The following is a 19,955-nucleotide window of genomic DNA, read 5'->3' on the forward strand; positions in this document are numbered from 1 at the left end:
AACCACCAAAACATGTAAGGTATTATGAACAAGAAGCAAAAAGCGAACGCTATGCGTACCGAACATACCGGCAGAAGATCACAGGTTAAAAACCCTGGGCGCGTTACCCAGCCGGCCACTATCGCGATACATGCAAGCAGCGTTGACCATCCACCCACCATGAAGGTTCTCCCCACCCCAGATATGAGCCCAAATCACACCTAGGATCCCGTATCCCACGACCCGCGCTGCATCCACCCAAGCAGACAGATCGAACAGATCACGCAGGAAGCCAGCGAGCGAAGAAACGCGGCTTAAACGCGCACGCGAGCGGCGCGAGGCACACAATCTTTCCCAGGCGCGCTGGGCCTCATCCCAGAAGATGGGTTCTTGGCCTGCCGATTCATGGACGTGGCCGAAGACGTGGAGGACAGGACGGACGCGCCATGATTCCGCTAGCAGATTCGGACAGCCTGTGGAGTATACGGGGGACATATCGAGATGGGCTTGGGGTGGGGTATGGGTGACGAGGATGTCTGTTTCTTGGGGGACGGTGCCTGACCAGGCGTCGTGGTGTGGGGGGTATGTGAAGGCATGCTCTGGGCCGAAGGGGACGATGGCTGGGACTTGGGGAGCGCCGTAGATTGTGAGGGAGCGGGAGCGGGAGCTGGTGAGGGGAGTTGTGGACGAGGGTGTTGAGGTGTCGGTGAACGAGAGGGTCACGGCTGAGTGTTGAAGGTAGTGGATGTCGCCCCAGTCGATGCGGGAGGCGCCGTTCAGCTCGTGAATCGAGTGGATGGATGCTGTTGAGGAGGAGACTGCGGCGAAGGAATCCCCCGTAGAAGCTGGGTCTATGCGGTCCTCATCCAGGCGTGACCGCACGTCGAAGTAGCTGTCATGGTTCCCTCCGATGGCAATTTTATATGGGTGGGGAAGGCTTCGGAGCCAGTTGACAGAAGCTTGGATATCGCGCGCGGAGCCGTCGTTGCAGAGGTCGCCGGCGTGGATGAGAAGGTCTCCGTCAGGTATATCTGGCCATTCGAGGGTGTGGGTATCGGAGATGCAGACTACTCGGATTGGTTGAGTGCCTGGCGGAGGGAGTCGAGGAGGTCCGCGCAAACGGAGTAAGATCTGGTGCACTGGGTAGAGTAGGGCTACCAGGGGAGAGGCGATGAAGTAGTCAGGAATAGGGCGGCGGTTGAAGGGGTTCGCCATGGTGAAAGAGTAGCCAAAGGCTAAGGTAAGAGTTCAAAGAGGTGAATCCACCGAGGTAAAGTCAGTTACCCCAAGCGGGGATCGTGACATCAGGACTATAGTCGATCTTTTTTTTTTTTCCAATTTGATATTCGATAGAATAGTTGATAGAATACAGTATTCGTAAGCATAGGGCAAATAAAGAATCGCATAAAAGATCTAAAACATTCAAAACATCCAAAACATCAAAGCAGCTGAAATAGCTGAAACAGCTCCAAAACACAGAGTCAATATCATGTATCATAAGGCTCACCTGACTGTATTGCGTACTTTCTACTTGATATGTTTCTGCAAGTTACGCAAAGTATCAGCGACTTTCGTCCTGAAACCTTTATATTATAGGTTATTTGTTGTCTATCTCAATGCATCGATATTTGCCACCACGACGCTGTGGCTGCTTGCGGAAAACCATCCCATCTCACGATTCCTCTTTTCTCCGAGGTGATCGATCTCTTCTTTTTATTAACTGAGAGTTTGTGATCGGATCGTGGCCCATATTCCCCTTTGACCTCTGCCTTACCCGTTTTTCTCCATCGACACACATCATTTTTTTCTTCCTCAAATTATTCTCATTTATTTGAATATTTCATCTACTATATTCTCCGATTACCGTGTCTTTTACTGTATTTGCAGGTAGCGCCCCCCTCCAACATCCACCGCCTCTAAGTTCCGCTTGAGCCAACCAAAAGCCAAGTGTGCCCCGCCTCTCAGCTTGACCTCCCAAATCTCCACACCATGGAGGGAGTTGATCTCACCAAGGCGATGCTCAACAAGGGCAAACAGATGGCAAACGTCGCTGCTTCAGCTGCCAATGGCAATGGCGGCAAGAAGAGGAGAAAGGGTACCGACTTGAAGCCCATCGTCACCAATGAAGGAAACCCTGCGCCCGGCACAGAATCGTATGTTTGGAAGTGGTCCCTGATGAACTGACTTACTAACTCAGTTCCAATAGAACCGGCGCTCAGAACCCCAAAGCACCTGCATCACGATCATCATCCTCATCGTCTGGCGAAGAACTCGAGGCTACCGCGGAGGAGGAGGACTCCGAAGATTATTGCAAAGGTGGATACCACCCCGTCGCTGTGGGTGAAGCATACAACAATGGTCGCTATATTGTCGTGCGAAAGCTTGGATGGGGTCATTTCTCTACGGTCTGGCTCTCGCGGGATACAACTACCAACAAGCACGTCGCGCTGAAGGTTGTTCGGTCCGCCGCACACTACACTGAAACCGCGATCGACGAAATCAAACTCCTCAACAAAATAGTTCAAGCGAAGCCCTCTCACCCTGGTCGGAAGCATGTGGTTAGTCTGTTGGACTCGTTTGAGCACAAGGGACCGAACGGTGTCCATGTGTGTATGGTCTTTGAGGTCCTGGGCGAGAACCTATTGGGTTTGATCAAGCGGTGGAACCACCGCGGTATTCCCATGCCTCTGGTCAAGCAGATTGCCAAGCAAGTGCTGCTGGGCTTAGATTATCTCCACCGCGAGTGCGGGATCATCCACACGGATCTGAAGCCGGAGAATGTTCTGATCGAGATCGGAGATGTGGAGCAGATCGTCAAGGCGCATGTCAACGAAGAAGCCAATAAAGAAGCCAAGGAGAAAGAGGATAACCGGAATGGACGGAGACGGCGACGCACACTGATCACAGGGAGCCAGCCGCTCCCTAGTCCGCTCAACACCAGCTTTAGTAGCTTCGACTTCAAACATAGCTCTTCCAACTCACACAGCAGCCTCAGCCAGATGGTTAATGAACCTGGAGGTCAGTTCCCCTTTGGTGCCTATATCCCATAACCGTGAGCGGACTGAAACTGACCTAGCATCCACTGCAGAAATGCCCTCTATGAGAGAACTGCTTGGGGTAAAGGAAGAAGACGTGAAGCAGAACCAGCGAGAGAAAACCGCGTACGTTAATACATCTCATTCTAATTCGTCTGATTGGCAAGAACTTGATCTAACAATCTACATACAGTGATCTTCTGGAGCGAGAGGTGTCTGGTATTTCTCTCGATAAAGGCTCTTCGAGTAAACCAGAAGAAGAACTTGACGTCAACATTATTTCTGTCAAGATTGCAGACTTGGGTAATGCTTGCTGGGTCGGCCATCACTTCACCAACGACATTCAAACTCGTCAATACCGCTCCCCCGAAGTCATTCTTGGTTCAAAGTGGGGTGCAAGTACTGATGTGTGGAGTATGGCATGCATGGTGAGTGACATGATCACCACAGCCGAAGCTGAAAAATATACTAACTGTCTAGGTTTTCGAACTCATCACTGGAGACTACCTCTTCGATCCCCAATCAGGGACCAAATATGGCAAGGACGATGATCACATCGCCCAAATCATTGAACTACTCGGTCCCTTCCCCAAGTCACTTTGCATGTCCGGCAAATGGTCCCAAGAAATCTTCAATCGCAAGGGTGAACTGCGAAATATCCACCGACTCCGTCACTGGGCCCTGCCCGATGTCCTGCGAGAAAAGTACCACTACTCCATGGAGGAGAGTATGCGTATCAGTGAACTCCTACTGCCCATGCTTGACCTGTCACCAGAGAAGCGGGCAAACGCTGGTGGCATGGCAGCTCACGAGTGGATAAAGGAGACGCCTGGTATGGATGGGATCGATCTGGGCATTGCCCCTGGCACTCGTGGGGAGGGTATTGATGGCTGGGCTACCGAGGTCAAAAAGCGATGATGGTGATCTTCGTGACCTCTGCCTCTTTGTTCTCTTTCCTTAGCCTAGATGGGGCTATCCCCCGGGTCTTTATTGCGGACATGCCCTTATGGCGATGATGTGAGTTAACGATCTTTTTTCTCTTTCCATTTACGGATTGATGCTGGTTGGTTTATGTCTTTATTTCTTCTTTCTTCAAATCTTCTTTCGTCCTATGCTGGTAGTTGGTTGGATGGGGTGTTTTTCGACAGGCTCGTATTCTTATGCCCTCGCCTTTTTCCCCTGCACGTGGGTCTACCTTTTGTGTCTGGTGCTTTTCCATCTCATATCTCTCCGATAGACTCGTCTTTCTATTTTCCATTGATCATATTCGTGATGGGACCACTCTTTAGTTTCTTGTGTCATCTCTTCCCACTCAGATGTGAAGCCCTGTCCGTCTTCTAGATTCCCTCCACCAGACAAGATATGACTATTTGCTATGTATGGATTCAATCCCCGTACGATTCTTCGAATCACCATTAACGCTCGAATGCAATGCAAGAACATTGGAACACAATGTATGGGTTTTGTAAATGTCTCCACGACGACAGGTGGGTGTTCAACCTCCCCATTCTCATGGCTGCTCACTCGCCCCCTCGCTCGGCAGCTCCCCCGGAAACCATCCATATCGAGAAAAATCAACATACATCTCGCCCATGCTGTCTGTGGTAACCTCCACACCTTCTTGTGCGAGAGCCTCGGCCTGACGCTCCGCACTCCCGGGTCCACTGCTATGGTTGTCAGCCGTGAACACGTATAAAAGTTCATTTCGAGTCTGCATCATATGGTACAATTTGACATGGCGTGAGATTCTGAAGTAGAGAGTAGCTTGGAACAAACGCACCGATGCGAAATCATCCCTTTGGAATTAATCACTCGCTGCCACGGTACGGTGTTCGAATTGAAGTGCGAACCAGACTCCGGCGACGCAAGTACCTTGAGGCAGACCCCGACCTGGCGGGGACGTTGAGCTAATACCAAAGGAAAATGGTTAGTATATCTACAACAACCATATAATTGCATCCATACGTTCACCGAGGAGGCGTGCGATATGACCGTAGGAAGTGACTTTGCCCCGGGGGATCTCTTGGATGGCTCCGTAGACTGCGTTGGCCCACCACTCTGCTTCTTCGGAGCGCGGCATTGTACGGACCTCCAAATATTTTCAACAACAAAATTCGAAGTCTTCCTCTACGTTGCCAAGTCCATAATCAAATAACGTTCATGCCGTGTTGACACAAAGCGCTAGGCGGCGTACAGTTCGGGAAAACATTTCTCCGGATTAATCAATCACTGAGCTTAACCTGCACCTCTACATTTTCACATTCCTCACATACAGCATACCGAAATCATGCCTGGCTCACTCGCCGACTACCTGGCAAAGAACTACCTGACCGCGGACCCTGTCACCGAGCGGCCAAAGAAGAAGCGCAAGAAGACCAAAGCTATCGATACTGCAGGCTCCGGCCTCATCATTGCCGACGATGATCCCCCAGATATTCGCTCATTAGGAAATACGGGGGAAGATGATGAGGATAGACCTTATTTTGACACATCCGCCAAAACTGCAGAGTTCCGCCGCGCAAAGAAGTCAAGCTGGAAGACCATCGGAGGCACGCCCGGCCAAGGCGGAAGTGAACAAGAAGCCGCCGACGCGATTCTTGCCGATGCAGCAGCCGAACGCGCCGCCCAACAAGACCCAGACGACGAAGATGCCCTTATGATCGAAAATGAAGACGATAGCGCTGGGCGCATGGAGTCCGGAGCACGAGGAGGCCTTCAAACAGCCGCTCAAACCGCAGCGATGGTAAAAGCCCAAGAAAAACGGCGCAAAGCCGAAGAAGCACAATACCGCGATCCATCAGCAGTGAATGAAAAGAGCCAAGAAACAATCTACCGTGACGCATCCGGCCGAATCATCAATGTGGCCATGAAACGAGCCGAAGCCCGGCGCGCAGAAGAAGAAAAGCGTGTGAAAGAAGAACAGGCGCGCGAGGCGCTGATGGGAGATGTGCAGCGGCAGCAGCGCGAGGAGCGCAGACGGGACCTACAAGATATCAAGGCCATGCCGCTTGCACGGACGATCGAAGATGAAGAAATGAACGAAGATATGAGGGCCCGCGATCGGTGGAATGATCCCGCTGCCGAGTTTCTTACTGCCCGGCGTGATGCGGGAGCCAGTGTTACGGGACGGCCGCTGTATCGTGGTGCTTTCCAGCCTAATCGGTATGGGATCCGCCCAGGACATCGCTGGGATGGAGTGGATCGGGGCAATGGGTTTGAAAAGGACTGGTTTACCTCACGGAATAAGAAGACCCGGTTTGAGGCTTTGGAATATCAGTGGCAGATGGATGAGTAGATGGCTTCTCATGTTGTCTGTCTGATATGATTTCCATCTTGTTTAATACCCATAGTGGGTGCTGGTCGCCCAATGCATTGTATGATCATACTCGCATCGATGTTTGACTTGTGTTTGTCTACATCCTTATAATGTCCACGGTGTAGATATCTAGATCTGTAGTCTATTCTACAGGCCGATGTCATGATTTTGATTAGGCCTGCTTTGGCACCTTTGCTTAAAAACTTCCTTCTCGAGCTGTAAAATATACCATGATGATTACAATCAAATAAGAAATAGGTGTAAAAAATAGATGAAGTCCAGTCCTCGGAGATAAAGAGAGCCGATGCCAAGGTTGCTACGGGAGTCTGGATGTTTACCCCAAACAAAAAACTTCCCACCTTAACCCTCACCATCTACCCGCTGCAGATCTATATTTTGATCGACCTAAAGATGGACAAGCGAACGGGAGAGAGTCCAATGGACTTTGAATGGCAAACTCGAGCCCCCGGTGATGTGACCTCGCCATTCTACCAGCTTGGAGTGCAGCATGAGAAGAAACGTTCGTATTCGAGTCTGAACGAGGACAACTGCAATGTCAAGCTCTCTGACACTCGCATAGGAACATACAGCGCATTCGAATCCCCCCAGAAGCAAGCGCTACCCTCCCTACGCGAACCAAACTCTCAACCCTTCCTCTTCTCACAGCCCCGACAACAACCCGCACCACTATCGCCAAAGGCCAAATTTGGCCAACCTGCTTTCCAGACGCCACGAAAATTCGACGTGGATTTCTCATCAGGCGCCGAAAATATGTCGTCTCCAGACTACGCAGATAACGAGGATACACCTGAGCAGCAATACAAGTCGGGAAAGGGAACTGCGTCATTATTCAACTTTCATGGCCGGAATCCACAGAGCCCAGGGCGAGGCGAAATCCCTCGGCTGACCCATCACTCCAACGCAGCTTTGCACCGCATACAAAAGAAACGCCGGAGAGACAAGGAACTCGGCCGACAAATACGAGTCGACACCGACGATGAGACCGACGAAGACAGGCCCAGCAGGGAAGAGAAGTCGATGAAAGCCACAAAACAAGGGAAGGGCCAGAAGTCTGAACAGGGTGGTTCTCGAGTGTCAACTTGGTCTGAGTTCTTCAGCATGCTGGAGGCACACCCGAATGTCCCCGCCATCCTATCATGGTGGGCCCAACTGGTGGTCAACCTGTCGCTGTTCTCTCTGGCCGTCTATGTCGTATTCGCATTTGTCTCTGCCATCCGTGGCGAGTTCGAACAGGCTGCACAGGAAATGTCCGATACTATCTTGGCCGACATGGCGGTCTGCACGAAAAACTACATCGACAACGACTGCGGCCGGTCGAGTCGCGCGCCGGCCCTGGAAACTATATGCGAGAACTGGGAACGGTGCATGAATCGTGACCCGGCGAAGGTTGGCCGCGCCAAGGTCTCCGCGCATACAATGGCCATTATCATCAACAGCTTCATTGATCCCATCAGCTGGAAGGCAATCGTGAGTTTCCCCGCGCACTCGGTTTTAGATCTTTACTGACTTGCATACTAGCTGTTCTTCCTCGCAACCATATCCACCGTCACCATTGTTAGCAACTGGTCATTCCGCTCATTCAGACACCGTCTCCAACAACAGCACTACGCGCAGCACCCACCCCAGTCCCAATCCATGCACCCCCAGCTGCAGCACAACCCCTCCTTTGGGTACTATGGGCAGCAAGACCCTCGGCAAAACCAAGGCGTCGCCTACAATGAGAAACAAGACCAGCCCCTGATGCTCGAGAACACACGGGCGATGGACTTTGTTACCGAGCGCTCTCGTGAGCGCGAGCAGCACCTCCGCACACCCAGCCCAACTAAGCGCAGGTTTGCCTAAACCACTGTTTTCATTTTTGGGCCTGGGTCTGGTCGGCGTACATGTTTTACAACGGATGGGTTCGCAGCATACCCATCGGGGATGGGATTTTGAATTAGTCTGGTACTGGTGTTTTGTTTCATACCATCATCATGGTGTTTTCTTTTTCTTGTATTTGTCTCGAGTTGATTTAAATCTGGGGGCTATATTGGCTTCCCTGCTGTCTCTACCTCTGGTACTAGGTACATACTGGTTTTTACCAAGGCTGGCATAGATCTCCTATTTTATAAAAATTTCATTTCTTCTTTCTGTTTCTCGAAGTATATGACCTTAACAGTAAAGTATTATATATGTCGAAATCCACGTTGATTTGATCCGGGTTTGTCGATGCCGAGTCGGCCAACGTCCGCCGGTGGCCGAGCTGCTCGGCCATCGGCCATTCTTTGCCACACAGCCAGCTCGAAGTATAAGGTGGAGTTCTTGGAGTCCTGCATGTAATTCCAGGTGCGATGTTCATTCGCTGATTCCATTAATCATTCCGGCCCAATCCCGAACCCGATTCCGATTTTCATGCCCTCGGCGAATTTATCTCTAGCTCAACTGCACATCAAACGGCATGCATGCATCTAATGTTTTGATATTGGCCGAGCTGACGAAAATTTGCAGATGAAAATTAACTACTCTATCCACTATGAAGTAGTTAAAAGGAGCTACATATCCATACAGTAGTAGCTTTCATATAGATAGTTCTAACAACAACAAACTTCCTTTTCCATCTTGTACCTATTCCCTATTGTGTAGCATAAAAATAATGCACCACGAATCACCCGACCCAGTCGACTGTCCAGAGGGAGGCCTCATTGGCAACCTCGTCGTGGCAGGCGGCTTCAGCGCTATAATGGGCGGACTCGGCTTGATGAACAGCATCGGCATCTACCAAGCCTGGATCTCAACACACCAACTCTCAAACATCAGCGAAGGACAAATTGGCTGGATCTTCGGAATATACAACTTCCTTGTATTCTTCTGCGGGATCCAGATCGGGCCGATTTTCGATATCAAAGGGCCGAAGCTGCTCATGTGGATCGGCTCAGGTCTGCTCGTATTGACTTTCATCCTCATGGGCTTTTGTGAGGAGTACTGGCATTTCCTTGTTGTGATTGGTATCCTAGGAGGAGTGGGTACATCCTTCATATTCATTGTACCCGTCGCAAGCATTGGACATTTCTTCGTCAAACGCCGAGGCGCAGCAACTGGTCTCGCATTGGCTGGTGGTAGTATCGGCGGCGTGATCTTCCCTTTGGTATTGCTGTACCTCGCGCCACAGATTGGATTTGCCTGGGCTAGTCGGGTCGTCGGTCTGATCACGCTGATCCTTTTGATCCCCGGCTGCCTTCTAGTTCGAGCGAACTTCCCTCCCGGGGTCCGATCGGCTCCATCGCTCAAGGCTTTCCTTCCCGATCTCACTATTCTTAAAGACCCAGTTCTCGCCCTGACGACACTGGGGGTTTTCTTCATTGAATGGGGCTTCTTCATTCCACTCGAGTACATTGCCTCGTATGCAATTGCGAATGGGATCTCCACCAACCTATCGTATTTGATGGTCGTCTTTTTGAACGCGGGTTCTTTTCCCGGTCGTTGGCTGCCGGGTATCGTGGCTGATCGCATCGGTCGGTTCAACACATTGATCCTGACAAACATTCTTTGTTTGATTTCCGTCCTGGGTATTTGGATGCCCGCAGACGGCAATCTGGCTGCTACGGTGATATTCTCTATTGTATTTGGATTCGCTAGCGGGAGCAATATCAGTCTTGTACCAGTCTGCGTGGGAGAGTTGTGTCCTGTCGAGAACTATGGGAGATATTATACCACTGTGTATACCATTGTTAGCTTTGGGTAAGTCTTTCTCTGTTTGGATTGTGTTTCATTATATAAGAACATGTGGCTAATATATATTTTCATTAGAGCATTGACTGGCGTCCCGATTGCTGGAGAGATCATAAATGTTTGCGATGGACAGTATTGGGGACTGATTGCGTTTGCTGGATGTTCATATGCAGCTGGATTGAGCTGCTTCATTGCTGTAAAATTGCTACAAAACAAAAGAGGCAAATTGCTGGAAAAGGTTGAGGCGAGTGCTGAGCTCTGACATGCGCATGACGAAATCTAGTAACAAAGAGCCCTGGAGTATATAGGAGAAAAATAATATGTGGATAGAACAATAAAATTAATTAAAGATCAAACATGGAGAATAGTTATGGTATTGGCCCTTTCTGTAGAAAATAGGGCTAGATGACTGGTTTTCATTTTATACTCCAACTCTGCCAGTATAGAACCCAGAAAACTTGTCAACCAACCATCTTACGTATTATCCCCATGATTCTAGACGAATGAAATATGGAGATAAAGTGCCATTGAGGCCAATCTTGCTTAGATCTAGGCACTTGGATAATAGAAAGGAGAGGGATGCGTTTCATTTCATACTGACGTAAATTTGCAATTTGCCATTTGCCATTTCTGCGGCTATGTATAACTGCCGATTTGCTCTTTGGTATCTTCTTCCTTGAACGCGAAAGCTGAGTATTCTTTTGTCTGAATACAGTTTATGACTCATTGTCCGTTCTTTGTTGTTGAAGATACATAAAGTTCCAGTTGTTGTAACAGGATGGGCTCAATCACTGACGATAAACGAAACCTCATCATAGTCTCAAATCGCCTTCCATTGTCTGTGAAACGGGTTAAGGGTGGCTTTGAATCATCCCTTTCGAGCGGTGGCCTCGTCACTTCCCTCTCTGGGTTGACCAAGTCCACCAAGTTTCAATGGTTTGGCTGGCCAGGAATCGAAGTTAAAGACCCAAAGGAACGAGAGGATGTGCAAAAAAGCTTGGAAGAGCATAATGCCATTCCTATATTCCTCGATAGCTCCCTGGCCCATGAGCACTATAACGGGTTCTCGAGTAAGCTCCGTGCCCTAATATCACGATCCGCGCTGACCACCAGACCGTATCCTCTGGCCCATTCTTCATTATCAGTCTGGTGTAGTTTTCGACGAGACTCCATGGCAAGCATATAGGCGGGTAAACGAGTTATTCGCAGATGCAATTGCCGAAACGGCCGAGGGTGGAACGTTGATCTGGGTCCATGATTATCATCTGATGCTTCTGCCCGAGCTTCTCCGTGACCGACTCAAACAGCAAGGCAAATCCTGCGCCATCGGCTTCTCGCTCCACACGCCCTTTCCAGCAGGAGACTTTTGGAGGAATCTCCCTGTGCGAAAGCATCTCATTGAGGGCATGCTGTCCAGTGATTTGATTGGGTTCCACACCGACGAGTATAAGCAGAATTTCATCGACACCTGTGCCAGTCTCCTGTGAGCATTAGCCCTAATTTGCCCTCCCCACAAGATTAAGAAGTATCAACCAACACTACCACAGTAACGCACGCACCGAAATTCCCAACCAAATCCAGTATAAAAATAGGCTCGTCTGCATAGACAAGTTCATTGTCGGCATCGACCCCCAGAAGTTCACCGACACATTGCAGAAGCCTGATGTCCAAGAGCGTATCCGAAGCTTGAAAGAACGCTACAAAGGCGTCAAGGTAATTGTTGGTGTCGATCGACTGGACCACATCAAAGGCCTCACGCAGAAACTCAAGGGCTTCGACGCTTTTCTCGATGACCACCCAGGGCTTCAAAACAAGGTTGTTCTCATTCAAGTCGCCGTCCCAAGCCGCGAGGACGTGAAGGAATATCAGGATCTCGAAACGGAACTATGTACTATTGCCGGGAAGATCAACGGGAAACATGGTAAGCTTTCGTCTCAAAACATTGGGAGTATACTAACTGGCCAGCCACCCCCGAGGGCACTCCGCTGCTGTATATGCATCGCTCGGTTCCATTCAACGAATTGACCGCGTTGTACTCGGTAGCCGATGTTTGCCTTCTCACATCGACCCGAGATGGAATGAATCTCGTGGCTTTTGAGTATGTGGCCTGCCAGGAAGAGCGCCATGGTGTCCTCGTTCTCTCCGAATTTGCCGGCGCGGCTTCCTTTATGACGAATGGTAGTATCCCGTTCCATCCTGCAAACAAGACTGAAATGTCCGAGTCGATCTTCAATGCGCTGAATCTGGACCCGGCCGAACGAAAGGCCAAGTACGAGTATCTCCGAGGCTTTGTAAATACCAACACAAGGTTCGAATGATTTCCTACTTTCGTATTGTCAGTTGCTGACATTGGCAGTGCAAAATGGGGCGAAACCTTCATCGAAAGATTATCCCGCCGCTGTAGACGACCCGGGAGCTCATGTTGATCGTTGAAGATTGCTGAGCACGATGTATAGCGATATTCAATCCCTGCAAATCATTCTTGCCTGTCAATAGCAAGGTGCCTGCCATTACCATAGGAAATGAATTGCCGTCTTATCTCCAGCACAGGTACTGAGTGCTAGCGACTTGGTTGAAGGTTCGCTTCTTAGCTTGCACTGTCCGTATTTCCTCGCTTAGTCGTCGAGAAAATTCGCTGATTCGCCGGTTGTCATTTTGCCTCTGTCGCCTTTTTGAGTCGTTTTGTTGTTGGCAACGTCTAGGTACTTAATTTACTGAGATTATATTTACGTTGAATCAATTGCCCGCAATATCGAGGCGGTAAAGCCAAAGCGGTTTGTATAGATCCAAAGTTCCAATGTACCTCGATCGCAAACCTGATCCCCAAGCGATATGTAGCCATCTTTATCTCGCGCACCACGTCGATCTCACGCGTGATACTTCGTTTAGATGAAAAATGTAGCCCAATGACACGATTCACCAAATATGGTGCTAATAGCTCTATTGAAGTGTTCAGCACGAGGCACGTCTCATCACAGCTATGACCATGTATCAGTAGGAAGTACATCCATTACCCCAGATAATCGGACCAATCAGCGTCTGACTTGAATGTAAACACCGCCAATCAGCATTGAGTACGAGTATATAAATTATTCTCAAAGATCGATTTGTCTGCTCTGTTTTCCTTTTCTCCTACACATCCCCTCTGGTTGCATTTAGCTCCAGAAACCTCATACATCTACTCTTTTTTGCATCCTTCGACTTGATCTCGTCTACTCTGCACGTTGATGATTTATCGTTTACCCCATTGCAGCTTTGGTTCGTTCATGTCCCTTGAATCCCAGGTCGTTTATACTGATGTCACGTCTTGTTTGGTACCTCAATGGTCGCTGCCTAGGCGACTGGACGTACTTCGCTTAGTCGTGTACTTCGCTTAGTCGTTGGCCTACATTGCTTACTCGTCACAGAGTTTTATTTTTATTTTTTATTTGGACTTCCAATCTTGATTCCTTTGGTTCCTCTTAAAAAGTTTGTTTTCTTTTCCCTTCCCCATCCCCTTCGTTGCGCAGTCTCCTCGCTTTCCTGCTTTCATCCTTCATGTCCACTCCCTCCTGATTCAATGATGATGAAGTACAATGACACATTCATCAGCCCCCTTTGCCTGAGTTGCCATGACAGTTTCCTTTTTCACTGATGTCTCGCTTGAATAGGGCCTGCAGGTGTGCTTACTTTGGCTCGGCCCAATCCGCCATCTGCGAGGTAAAGTGTATGTCCCCTCCCCAACCTCATCCCTTTACCATGACTTCTTCCCAATCACATGGGTTTCATGTTCTTTCTGTGGTGCAATGATGATATAAAAAACTCTTTTCTGTGACCTGATACCTGATGAAAACACTTTGTCTGAGCCACAGTCTGAACATTGACATGTCTGCTTGATATACTCTTCTCTCGTTGTTGTAGCTTCATTTGCTAATCAAATGGTCTCTCTAGTCTCATTGTGCAATATGAACTATCAATATGACAGTGATGATGGCCAATGGTCCGCCCCATATACACTTTGCGTGGTGAAAAGTATGTTCCGTCGCCCCAGTCTCATCCTCCTAGCCATGACTTCTTGAGCTCATGGGTTTCATGCTTTTTCGGTGGTGCAATGATGATATTGTCAATGCTCCGCGGCCTGACGAAAAAAACTCTTTCTGAGCCACCGTTTGAAACCTATTGAGCCTTTTTACAAAATCTTCATTGGCTCAATTTCAAAGATTCATCTGCTAATGAGATCCCCCTTCTTTAGTCTCCTTCTCCATTTCCAGGCTTCGTCATGACCGTGATAACGGCCACTGCCTTTTCTCATGTCTTGGCTCGATCCTATCTACCATTTCGAGGTAAAATACACGTTTCCCCCAGCCTTATACTTACCATGAGTTCTTATTAGGCTCATTGGTTTCATGTGCTTTGGGCGATGCAATGATGATCTACAAATCTGTTTTCTGTGCTCTGAGGCCTGATGAAGCACACTGTTTCTGACCCACCGTTTGAACATTGGGATTACTGCTTGATTTACTCTTCGCTTCTTTTTGAAGACTCCTCTGCTAATTAAACGCCATTCTATAGTCTCCACTCTGCCCTTCTGGGCCATCAATATACCAATGATGACGGCCAATACCTGTTCTCGCTGGTCTTTTGATCGACCGTTTCACCCCCTTTGCCGTCTTGGCAGAGACGCCGTTGTCATTTTCTTGCTCGATATACCTGCTCATTTCTGAAAATGACACTTTCTGATGGTATTGTAAGTCCATTTCTGCATTCTGTGGCTCTCAAGTCGGCGATGATGAAAAGGGTTATGTCTGAACCTTGTGTAGTATCCGCCCATTGTGGTGAAAAAAAGAGTCTTGAAGAAAAGAAACCCTATCCGAGCCTCTATTTGATGGAAACGTCTCTATTTGAACCTGATTTCACATTGCTGCATTACACTCTGCTAATATTATTATATCGTTTTAGCTCAGCTCCCTCCTCGTCCGCCTAGGTGCCTCCTATCTGAGCCCACATTCGTCATCTTTATTTTCTTCGCAGAGCCGCTATCACTTTCCTGCTCGGTTATATGCTCATTTCTTAAAATGACGCTTACCGGTGGAATTGTAAGTCTACTTCCGCGATTTATTCCTCCCCACTTGGCGATGATGAGAAAGGCTATACCCCTTGACTTTGGCTCCCAAGAGTTCTTTTCAGCTTTCCGCAAAGCAAACAAAAAAGCCCGAAGTCTGAAGAAACCACATCCTCTGAGCCTACATTTGGCTGCAAATTTGCAATTTGAACACCCCCATTTTATTTTGTCGGCTCATATTTTGCTAATATAATTGCATCTTGCCAGCTCCGCTCCTCCCACCGTCGCCATTGTCACTTCTCATCTTGCTACTCGGTATGCCTGCTCATCTCTAAACTGGCATTTGCTAGTGAAATTGCAAGTAAGTCTACTTCCTTTGCTTGTGACTGTCGATTCGGCGATGATGAAAAGGGTTACACCTCTTGACCTCGGCTGGTGTAGTATCTGTTCTTTTCTCTGTTCCTGTGGCAAAAAAAAAAAAGCTCGAGGTCTGAAGAAAACAAGCCCTATGTCTGAGCATCCATTTAGAAACTTCTCTATCCGAACCCCATGTCATATTGCTGGACTACATTTTGCTAATATCATTACATCTTTCTAGCCCGGCTCCTCACATTCGGCGTCCCGCTCCTCCACTGGGCTTTCGATTTGGCAATGATACAAACGTTTATACCTGAACCTCAGCTCGTGCTCGCGTGGTCGGAAAAAGGACAGTTCCAAACAAGGCCAATCCATATCTGAGCCTACATTCAAAGCCTCTATTTGATTTATTCGCGTTCGAGGTTCCTATGCGCAGTCTTTGGATCTGATTCTGTCAATCCCATGGGCCCTTCGGTGCTCTATTTGCATCTTGATCAAGTAAGTTGTCATTACCTTGTTGCCATGATTTTCCAATTTGTCAACTTTTTCCCTGTCTTGTTATTATCTATTGGTGATTTTCCTGATGCCAATGATAAAAACATAGGAAGTCACTGGGCATATTTGATGCCCCATCGAACAATCCTGCCTTTGTGGATTATTCTTCGCATGGATTTCTCTGAATACTGATGACCTTCGCTAGTTCCTGATGTTTGCCTTCTCACCTTGTCGACCCCTACCCTATTGGTGATTTGCCGGGTGCCAATGATGGAAAAAGAGAGCTGACTGAACATCTTTGACGACCAAGCTACACTTGTCTGAGGCATCATTTAAGCACTTTACCTTCCCATTTCACATGCCAGTGTTGCTACTCTGCTCAATGCTTCTATCGCTGACTTGTATAGTTAAACTTTCCTCATATGGAGAATTTTTGCCAGGATATCTCAGACCCCTAACAGCAATTTGCGCGGTGCCAATGATGAAACGAGAGCTCTGCTGAACATCTTTGATGACAATCCAGGACGAGTCTGAGGCGCCTTTTGAGCGCTTTGCCCTTTTCTCTTGCGCTTACTAGTCTTTGCTGACTTTTGTACTTGAGCTTTCCGCGTGTTGCTAGCTTTCCCAGGATATGTGAGACCCCCAAAGGTAATTTGCGTGGTGCCAATGATGCAAAAAGAGAGCTTCTGAAAACCTTTGATGACCAAGCTTCTCTTGTCTGAGGTACTTCTTGAGCATTTTGCCTTTGTGTCTTGCGCTTACCGGTCTTTGCTGGAATTTCGATCTTTTTTATGTTGTCAACATGTCTCCTATTTTGCTTTAGGAGGCAACTTTCTTAGTGGCGATGATGAAAAACTTGTTACTTTGAACTTCAGTGAAGAAAACTTGGGGGGTCTGAGCCACTATTTGAGTTGCCATTACCATTGCTGTGATGTTTTTTTGCCTTTGAATTCTCCTACTGAATACTTATAGTTGGTTTGAAAGTTCGGTCTTGTGTGACTGATATATCCTATTCTTCCACATTGATTTGCTGCCAACGATGAATAGACGCGTATGATGAACCTCCATAATTCAATCTCAAGGCTAGTCCTAGGAAATATTTCAGTAATTATTTCTGTCATTGTTTCAAATCTTGAGTATTGTTAAATTCCCCTTTCTCGAGTTCCCAGAAGGGCCAAGATGATAATAGCCTGCGAGACTGTGTACACCAAATAAAATCTGATGAAATGCCATTTCTGTTCTAAGCTCAAAGTTACTATATGAATAGTATAATAGTATATAAATATAGTGTACGGAGCACAATATAGTCAAGTTCGTAGAAATAAAAACTAAGGACCTTTGAGCCCCACAGGATTATCCATGGATCCATGACGCCTCACCCAGGGCTTATCACGACATCCGCAGCAAATGAGGGCCCAAATTCCTTATCTTTGGCTCCAAGCGACATTGTCCACGTTTCTGTGGGAAAAAAAAAATAACTTCTCTTAAACTGATTTGAGACATTTCGTCTGAAGTATTTCTCGATATGACGGACAAAACGGATTTCACCGTGACATACAGGGGACCCGTTCAGGATGGCGCAAAAAGCATCCGATCGGATGAAGAGATTGCAAGAGATCCTTTGTCTGCCCCATTAAAACGCCAGCTCAAGTCTCGACATCTGCAGATGATTGCTATTGGAGGTAAGTCTGCGGTCGCATTGTGTTTATATGGTTGATGCTGACCAAAGTACTCCCTATCTCCAGGCATTATCGGTCCTGGTCTGTTGGTGAGCTCCGGCAATGCCCTGCACGAGGGTGGACCCGCAGGAGCTTTGATTAGTTTCTCACTGGTCGGCATCATCGTCTTCTTCGTCATGTAAGGAGTGCATTCTCTAGTTTGAAGAATGATTCTAACGGTAATAGGCAATCGCTGGGTGAGATGGCTACGCTGCTCCCTGTGACTGGATCATTTACCGAGTATGCCGAGCGCTTTATTGACGACTCTCTGGCGTTTGCGCTGGGATGGGCGTATTGGTACTTATGGGTGACTGTACGACATACATTGAGTATTCCAGTATTATGAAGGATCCCTTGCTAATTCGACACTCTAGGTTCTCGCAAATGAATACAATGCGATATCCCTAGTCATTGGGTACTGGACAGATGTTGTTCCTCAATGGGGCTGGATCTTAATTTTCTGGGTGATGTTCCTTACCCTTTCAAATCTGGGAATTCTGGCCTATGGCGAGATGGAATTTTGGCTATCTCTGTAGGTCTTTATATGCTTGGATTTGAGGCATCAAGTTGGCTAATCAACTACAGTATCAAAGTGTTGGCGTTAATCGTCTTTTTCATTCTCGCAATTTGCATCAGCGCAGGTGGCATTGGACCGCGTGCTATTGGATTTGAATATTGGCATGCCCCCGGGGCGTTTGCAGATTCAATCAATGGTGTTGCAAAAACCTTTGTTGTTGCAGGAACATTGTATGCCGGAACTGAGATGTATGTTCCCCAATATTGAAAGTGGCTGGGATTGGCGAAAGCTGACAGTCAAATTAGGGTTGGTATTACCGCCGGAGAATCGGCGAATCCCGCAAAAGCAGTGCCCAAGGCTATCAAGCAGGTCTTTTGGCGAATCTTGATTTTCTACGTTGGTAAGTTCACATTAAAACAGAAGACCGAAGCTTTACTAAATTATATCCAGGCACCATCTTCTTCATTGGAATACTCATCCCATATAATGACAAGAGATTGTTGGGCACGTCGTCCAAGACAGCCAGCTCTCCCTTGACGATCTCATTAGAGGATGCTGGGATCCTCCCAGCCGCCCACCTCATTAATGCCCTCATCGTGATCAGTGTTATTTCCGCAGGAAATAGCTCGCTTTATGTGGCATCTAGAACATTGCTTTTCCTGTCTCGCAGTGGAAAAGCCCCAAGATTTATTGGCCGGACAAATCGTCTCGGAGTCCCATGGGTGGGCTTGGTATTAACCAACGTCTTCGCATGCATTGTATTTTTGGAGCAGTCCTCTAGTGCTGGGAGGGTTTACTCGGCATTGATCACTCTTTCAGGTGGTATGTTTCTCTTCCCAGACTCTTCTCGAAAACACCGTTGTTTCATGCTAACGAACTACAGTTGCCACCTTTATTGTTTGGTCGGTAATCGGAGTTGCGCATATTCGATTCCGACAAGCCCTGGTCGCGCAAGGCCAAGATCCGTCAAAGCTCCCATTCCAAGCTCTCTTCTACCCATATGGCACCTACCTCTCACTGGCAGCAAATGTGTTCCTCATTTTCTTCCAGGGATACACTTGCTTCCTCAACCCCTTTAGCTCGACTGATTTTGTGATCAACTATATCCTGATCCCTGTGTTCGTGTTGTTTGTGATTGTGTACAAGTTCTGGAATAAAACCCGTGTCGTCCGACTGGAGGATATGGACATCTGGACCGGGCGAAGGGAGCATGTCGAGTCCGAAGAGCCCGAGTCACCCAAGAAGGCCCCCAAGTGGTGGTCTCGCATTTATTCCGTTGTTATAGGGTAGATCAGTCACCCTTCGTCTTATATCATACCCATTCATATACAATATGAACCTACCTTTCGGTTATATGCAGCCGTCTCAAGTACCCAGACTAGCATGTGACACTATTGAACTTAATTTAGCGTCTAAAGAGAAACTCCCGAATATGGCATTGTGCGAGTGACAACAGACAACTAAGAAACAAAACATGCGATCTAATCATCACGCAGCGGGTCAGATATGATACTTCAAGAGATCAGCACGGAGACCGTCGGAGCGCGGGGATGAGGGGAAACTAATATATGCGAAGCACAATCGAGGAAAATCTCTTATCTTGACAAGCAAAGATGTTGGGTTTGGATAACAGTTAGATGAACGCAACATCTTCAGGAGTGACTGTTTACTCATTCGGATTTCAAATGCCGACATAAAGATGTCTAACCCCACCCGTGGACATCTCCCGCTGAGTAATGGACCATCGACATCGTGCCCGACGATTGAC

General features: G+C 48.0%; 8 protein-coding genes across 8 annotated transcripts; 6 read left to right on the top strand and 2 right to left on the bottom strand.

Moving 5' to 3' along the window:
- Positions 1-78: 78 nt before the first annotated feature.
- N7517_002148 (metallophosphatase domain-containing protein) lies at positions 79-1,194 on the bottom strand (the record flags this gene model as incomplete). The annotated part of the gene is made up of 1 exon (XM_056719878.1): positions 79-1,194. The coding sequence occupies one exon, from the start codon at positions 1,192-1,194 to the stop codon at positions 79-81; it is 1,116 nt and encodes a 371-aa protein (XP_056584013.1).
- Positions 1,195-1,968: 774 nt separating this feature from the next.
- Positions 1,969-3,932, top strand: N7517_002149 (serine/threonine-protein kinase; the record flags this gene model as incomplete). Its single annotated transcript, XM_056719879.1, has 5 exons — positions 1,969-2,132; positions 2,186-2,997; positions 3,056-3,140; positions 3,208-3,442; positions 3,495-3,932. 5 exons carry the CDS (start codon positions 1,969-1,971, stop codon positions 3,930-3,932), a joined length of 1,734 nt encoding a protein of 577 aa, XP_056584014.1.
- Positions 3,933-4,524: 592 nt separating this feature from the next.
- Positions 4,525-5,094, bottom strand: N7517_002150 (MGMT family protein; the record flags this gene model as incomplete). Its single annotated transcript, XM_056719880.1, has 3 exons — positions 4,525-4,678; positions 4,795-4,921; positions 4,980-5,094. 3 exons carry the CDS (start codon positions 5,092-5,094, stop codon positions 4,525-4,527), a joined length of 396 nt encoding a protein of 131 aa, XP_056584015.1.
- Positions 5,095-5,301: 207 nt separating this feature from the next.
- Positions 5,302-6,309, top strand: cwc26 (putative cell cycle control protein (Cwf26); the record flags this gene model as incomplete). The annotated part of the gene is made up of 1 exon (XM_056719881.1): positions 5,302-6,309. The coding sequence occupies one exon, from the start codon at positions 5,302-5,304 to the stop codon at positions 6,307-6,309; it is 1,008 nt and encodes a 335-aa protein (XP_056584016.1).
- Positions 6,310-6,741: 432 nt separating this feature from the next.
- On the top strand, positions 6,742-8,193 carry N7517_002152 (putative nuclear envelope protein Brr6; the record flags this gene model as incomplete). The annotated part of the gene is made up of 2 exons (XM_056719882.1): positions 6,742-7,818; positions 7,870-8,193. The coding sequence occupies 2 exons, from the start codon at positions 6,742-6,744 to the stop codon at positions 8,191-8,193; spliced, it is 1,401 nt and encodes a 466-aa protein (XP_056584017.1).
- A 790-nt stretch (positions 8,194-8,983) lies between these two features.
- Positions 8,984-10,321, top strand: N7517_002153 (uncharacterized protein; the record flags this gene model as incomplete). Its single annotated transcript, XM_056719883.1, has 2 exons — positions 8,984-10,068; positions 10,138-10,321. 2 exons carry the CDS (start codon positions 8,984-8,986, stop codon positions 10,319-10,321), a joined length of 1,269 nt encoding a protein of 422 aa, XP_056584018.1.
- A 516-nt stretch (positions 10,322-10,837) lies between these two features.
- On the top strand, positions 10,838-12,377 carry N7517_002154 (trehalose-6-phosphate synthase; the record flags this gene model as incomplete). Its single annotated transcript, XM_056719884.1, has 4 exons — positions 10,838-11,129; positions 11,173-11,542; positions 11,607-11,980; positions 12,025-12,377. The coding sequence occupies 4 exons, from the start codon at positions 10,838-10,840 to the stop codon at positions 12,375-12,377; spliced, it is 1,389 nt and encodes a 462-aa protein (XP_056584019.1).
- A 5,100-nt stretch (positions 12,378-17,477) lies between these two features.
- Positions 17,478-19,477, top strand: N7517_002155 (amino acid permease; the record flags this gene model as incomplete). Its single annotated transcript, XM_056719885.1, has 8 exons — positions 17,478-17,634; positions 17,698-17,809; positions 17,857-17,983; positions 18,045-18,202; positions 18,256-18,435; positions 18,493-18,587; positions 18,638-19,009; positions 19,071-19,477. 8 exons carry the CDS (start codon positions 17,478-17,480, stop codon positions 19,475-19,477), a joined length of 1,608 nt encoding a protein of 535 aa, XP_056584020.1.
- Between the last annotated feature and the right edge of the window lie 478 nt (positions 19,478-19,955).

The sequence above is a fragment of the Penicillium concentricum genome (genome assembly GCF_028827145.1).
Source record: "Penicillium concentricum strain IBT 3081 chromosome Unknown utg000001l_segment0_segment0, whole genome shotgun sequence".
Classification (NCBI taxonomy): Eukaryota; Fungi; Ascomycota; class Eurotiomycetes; order Eurotiales; family Aspergillaceae; genus Penicillium; species Penicillium concentricum.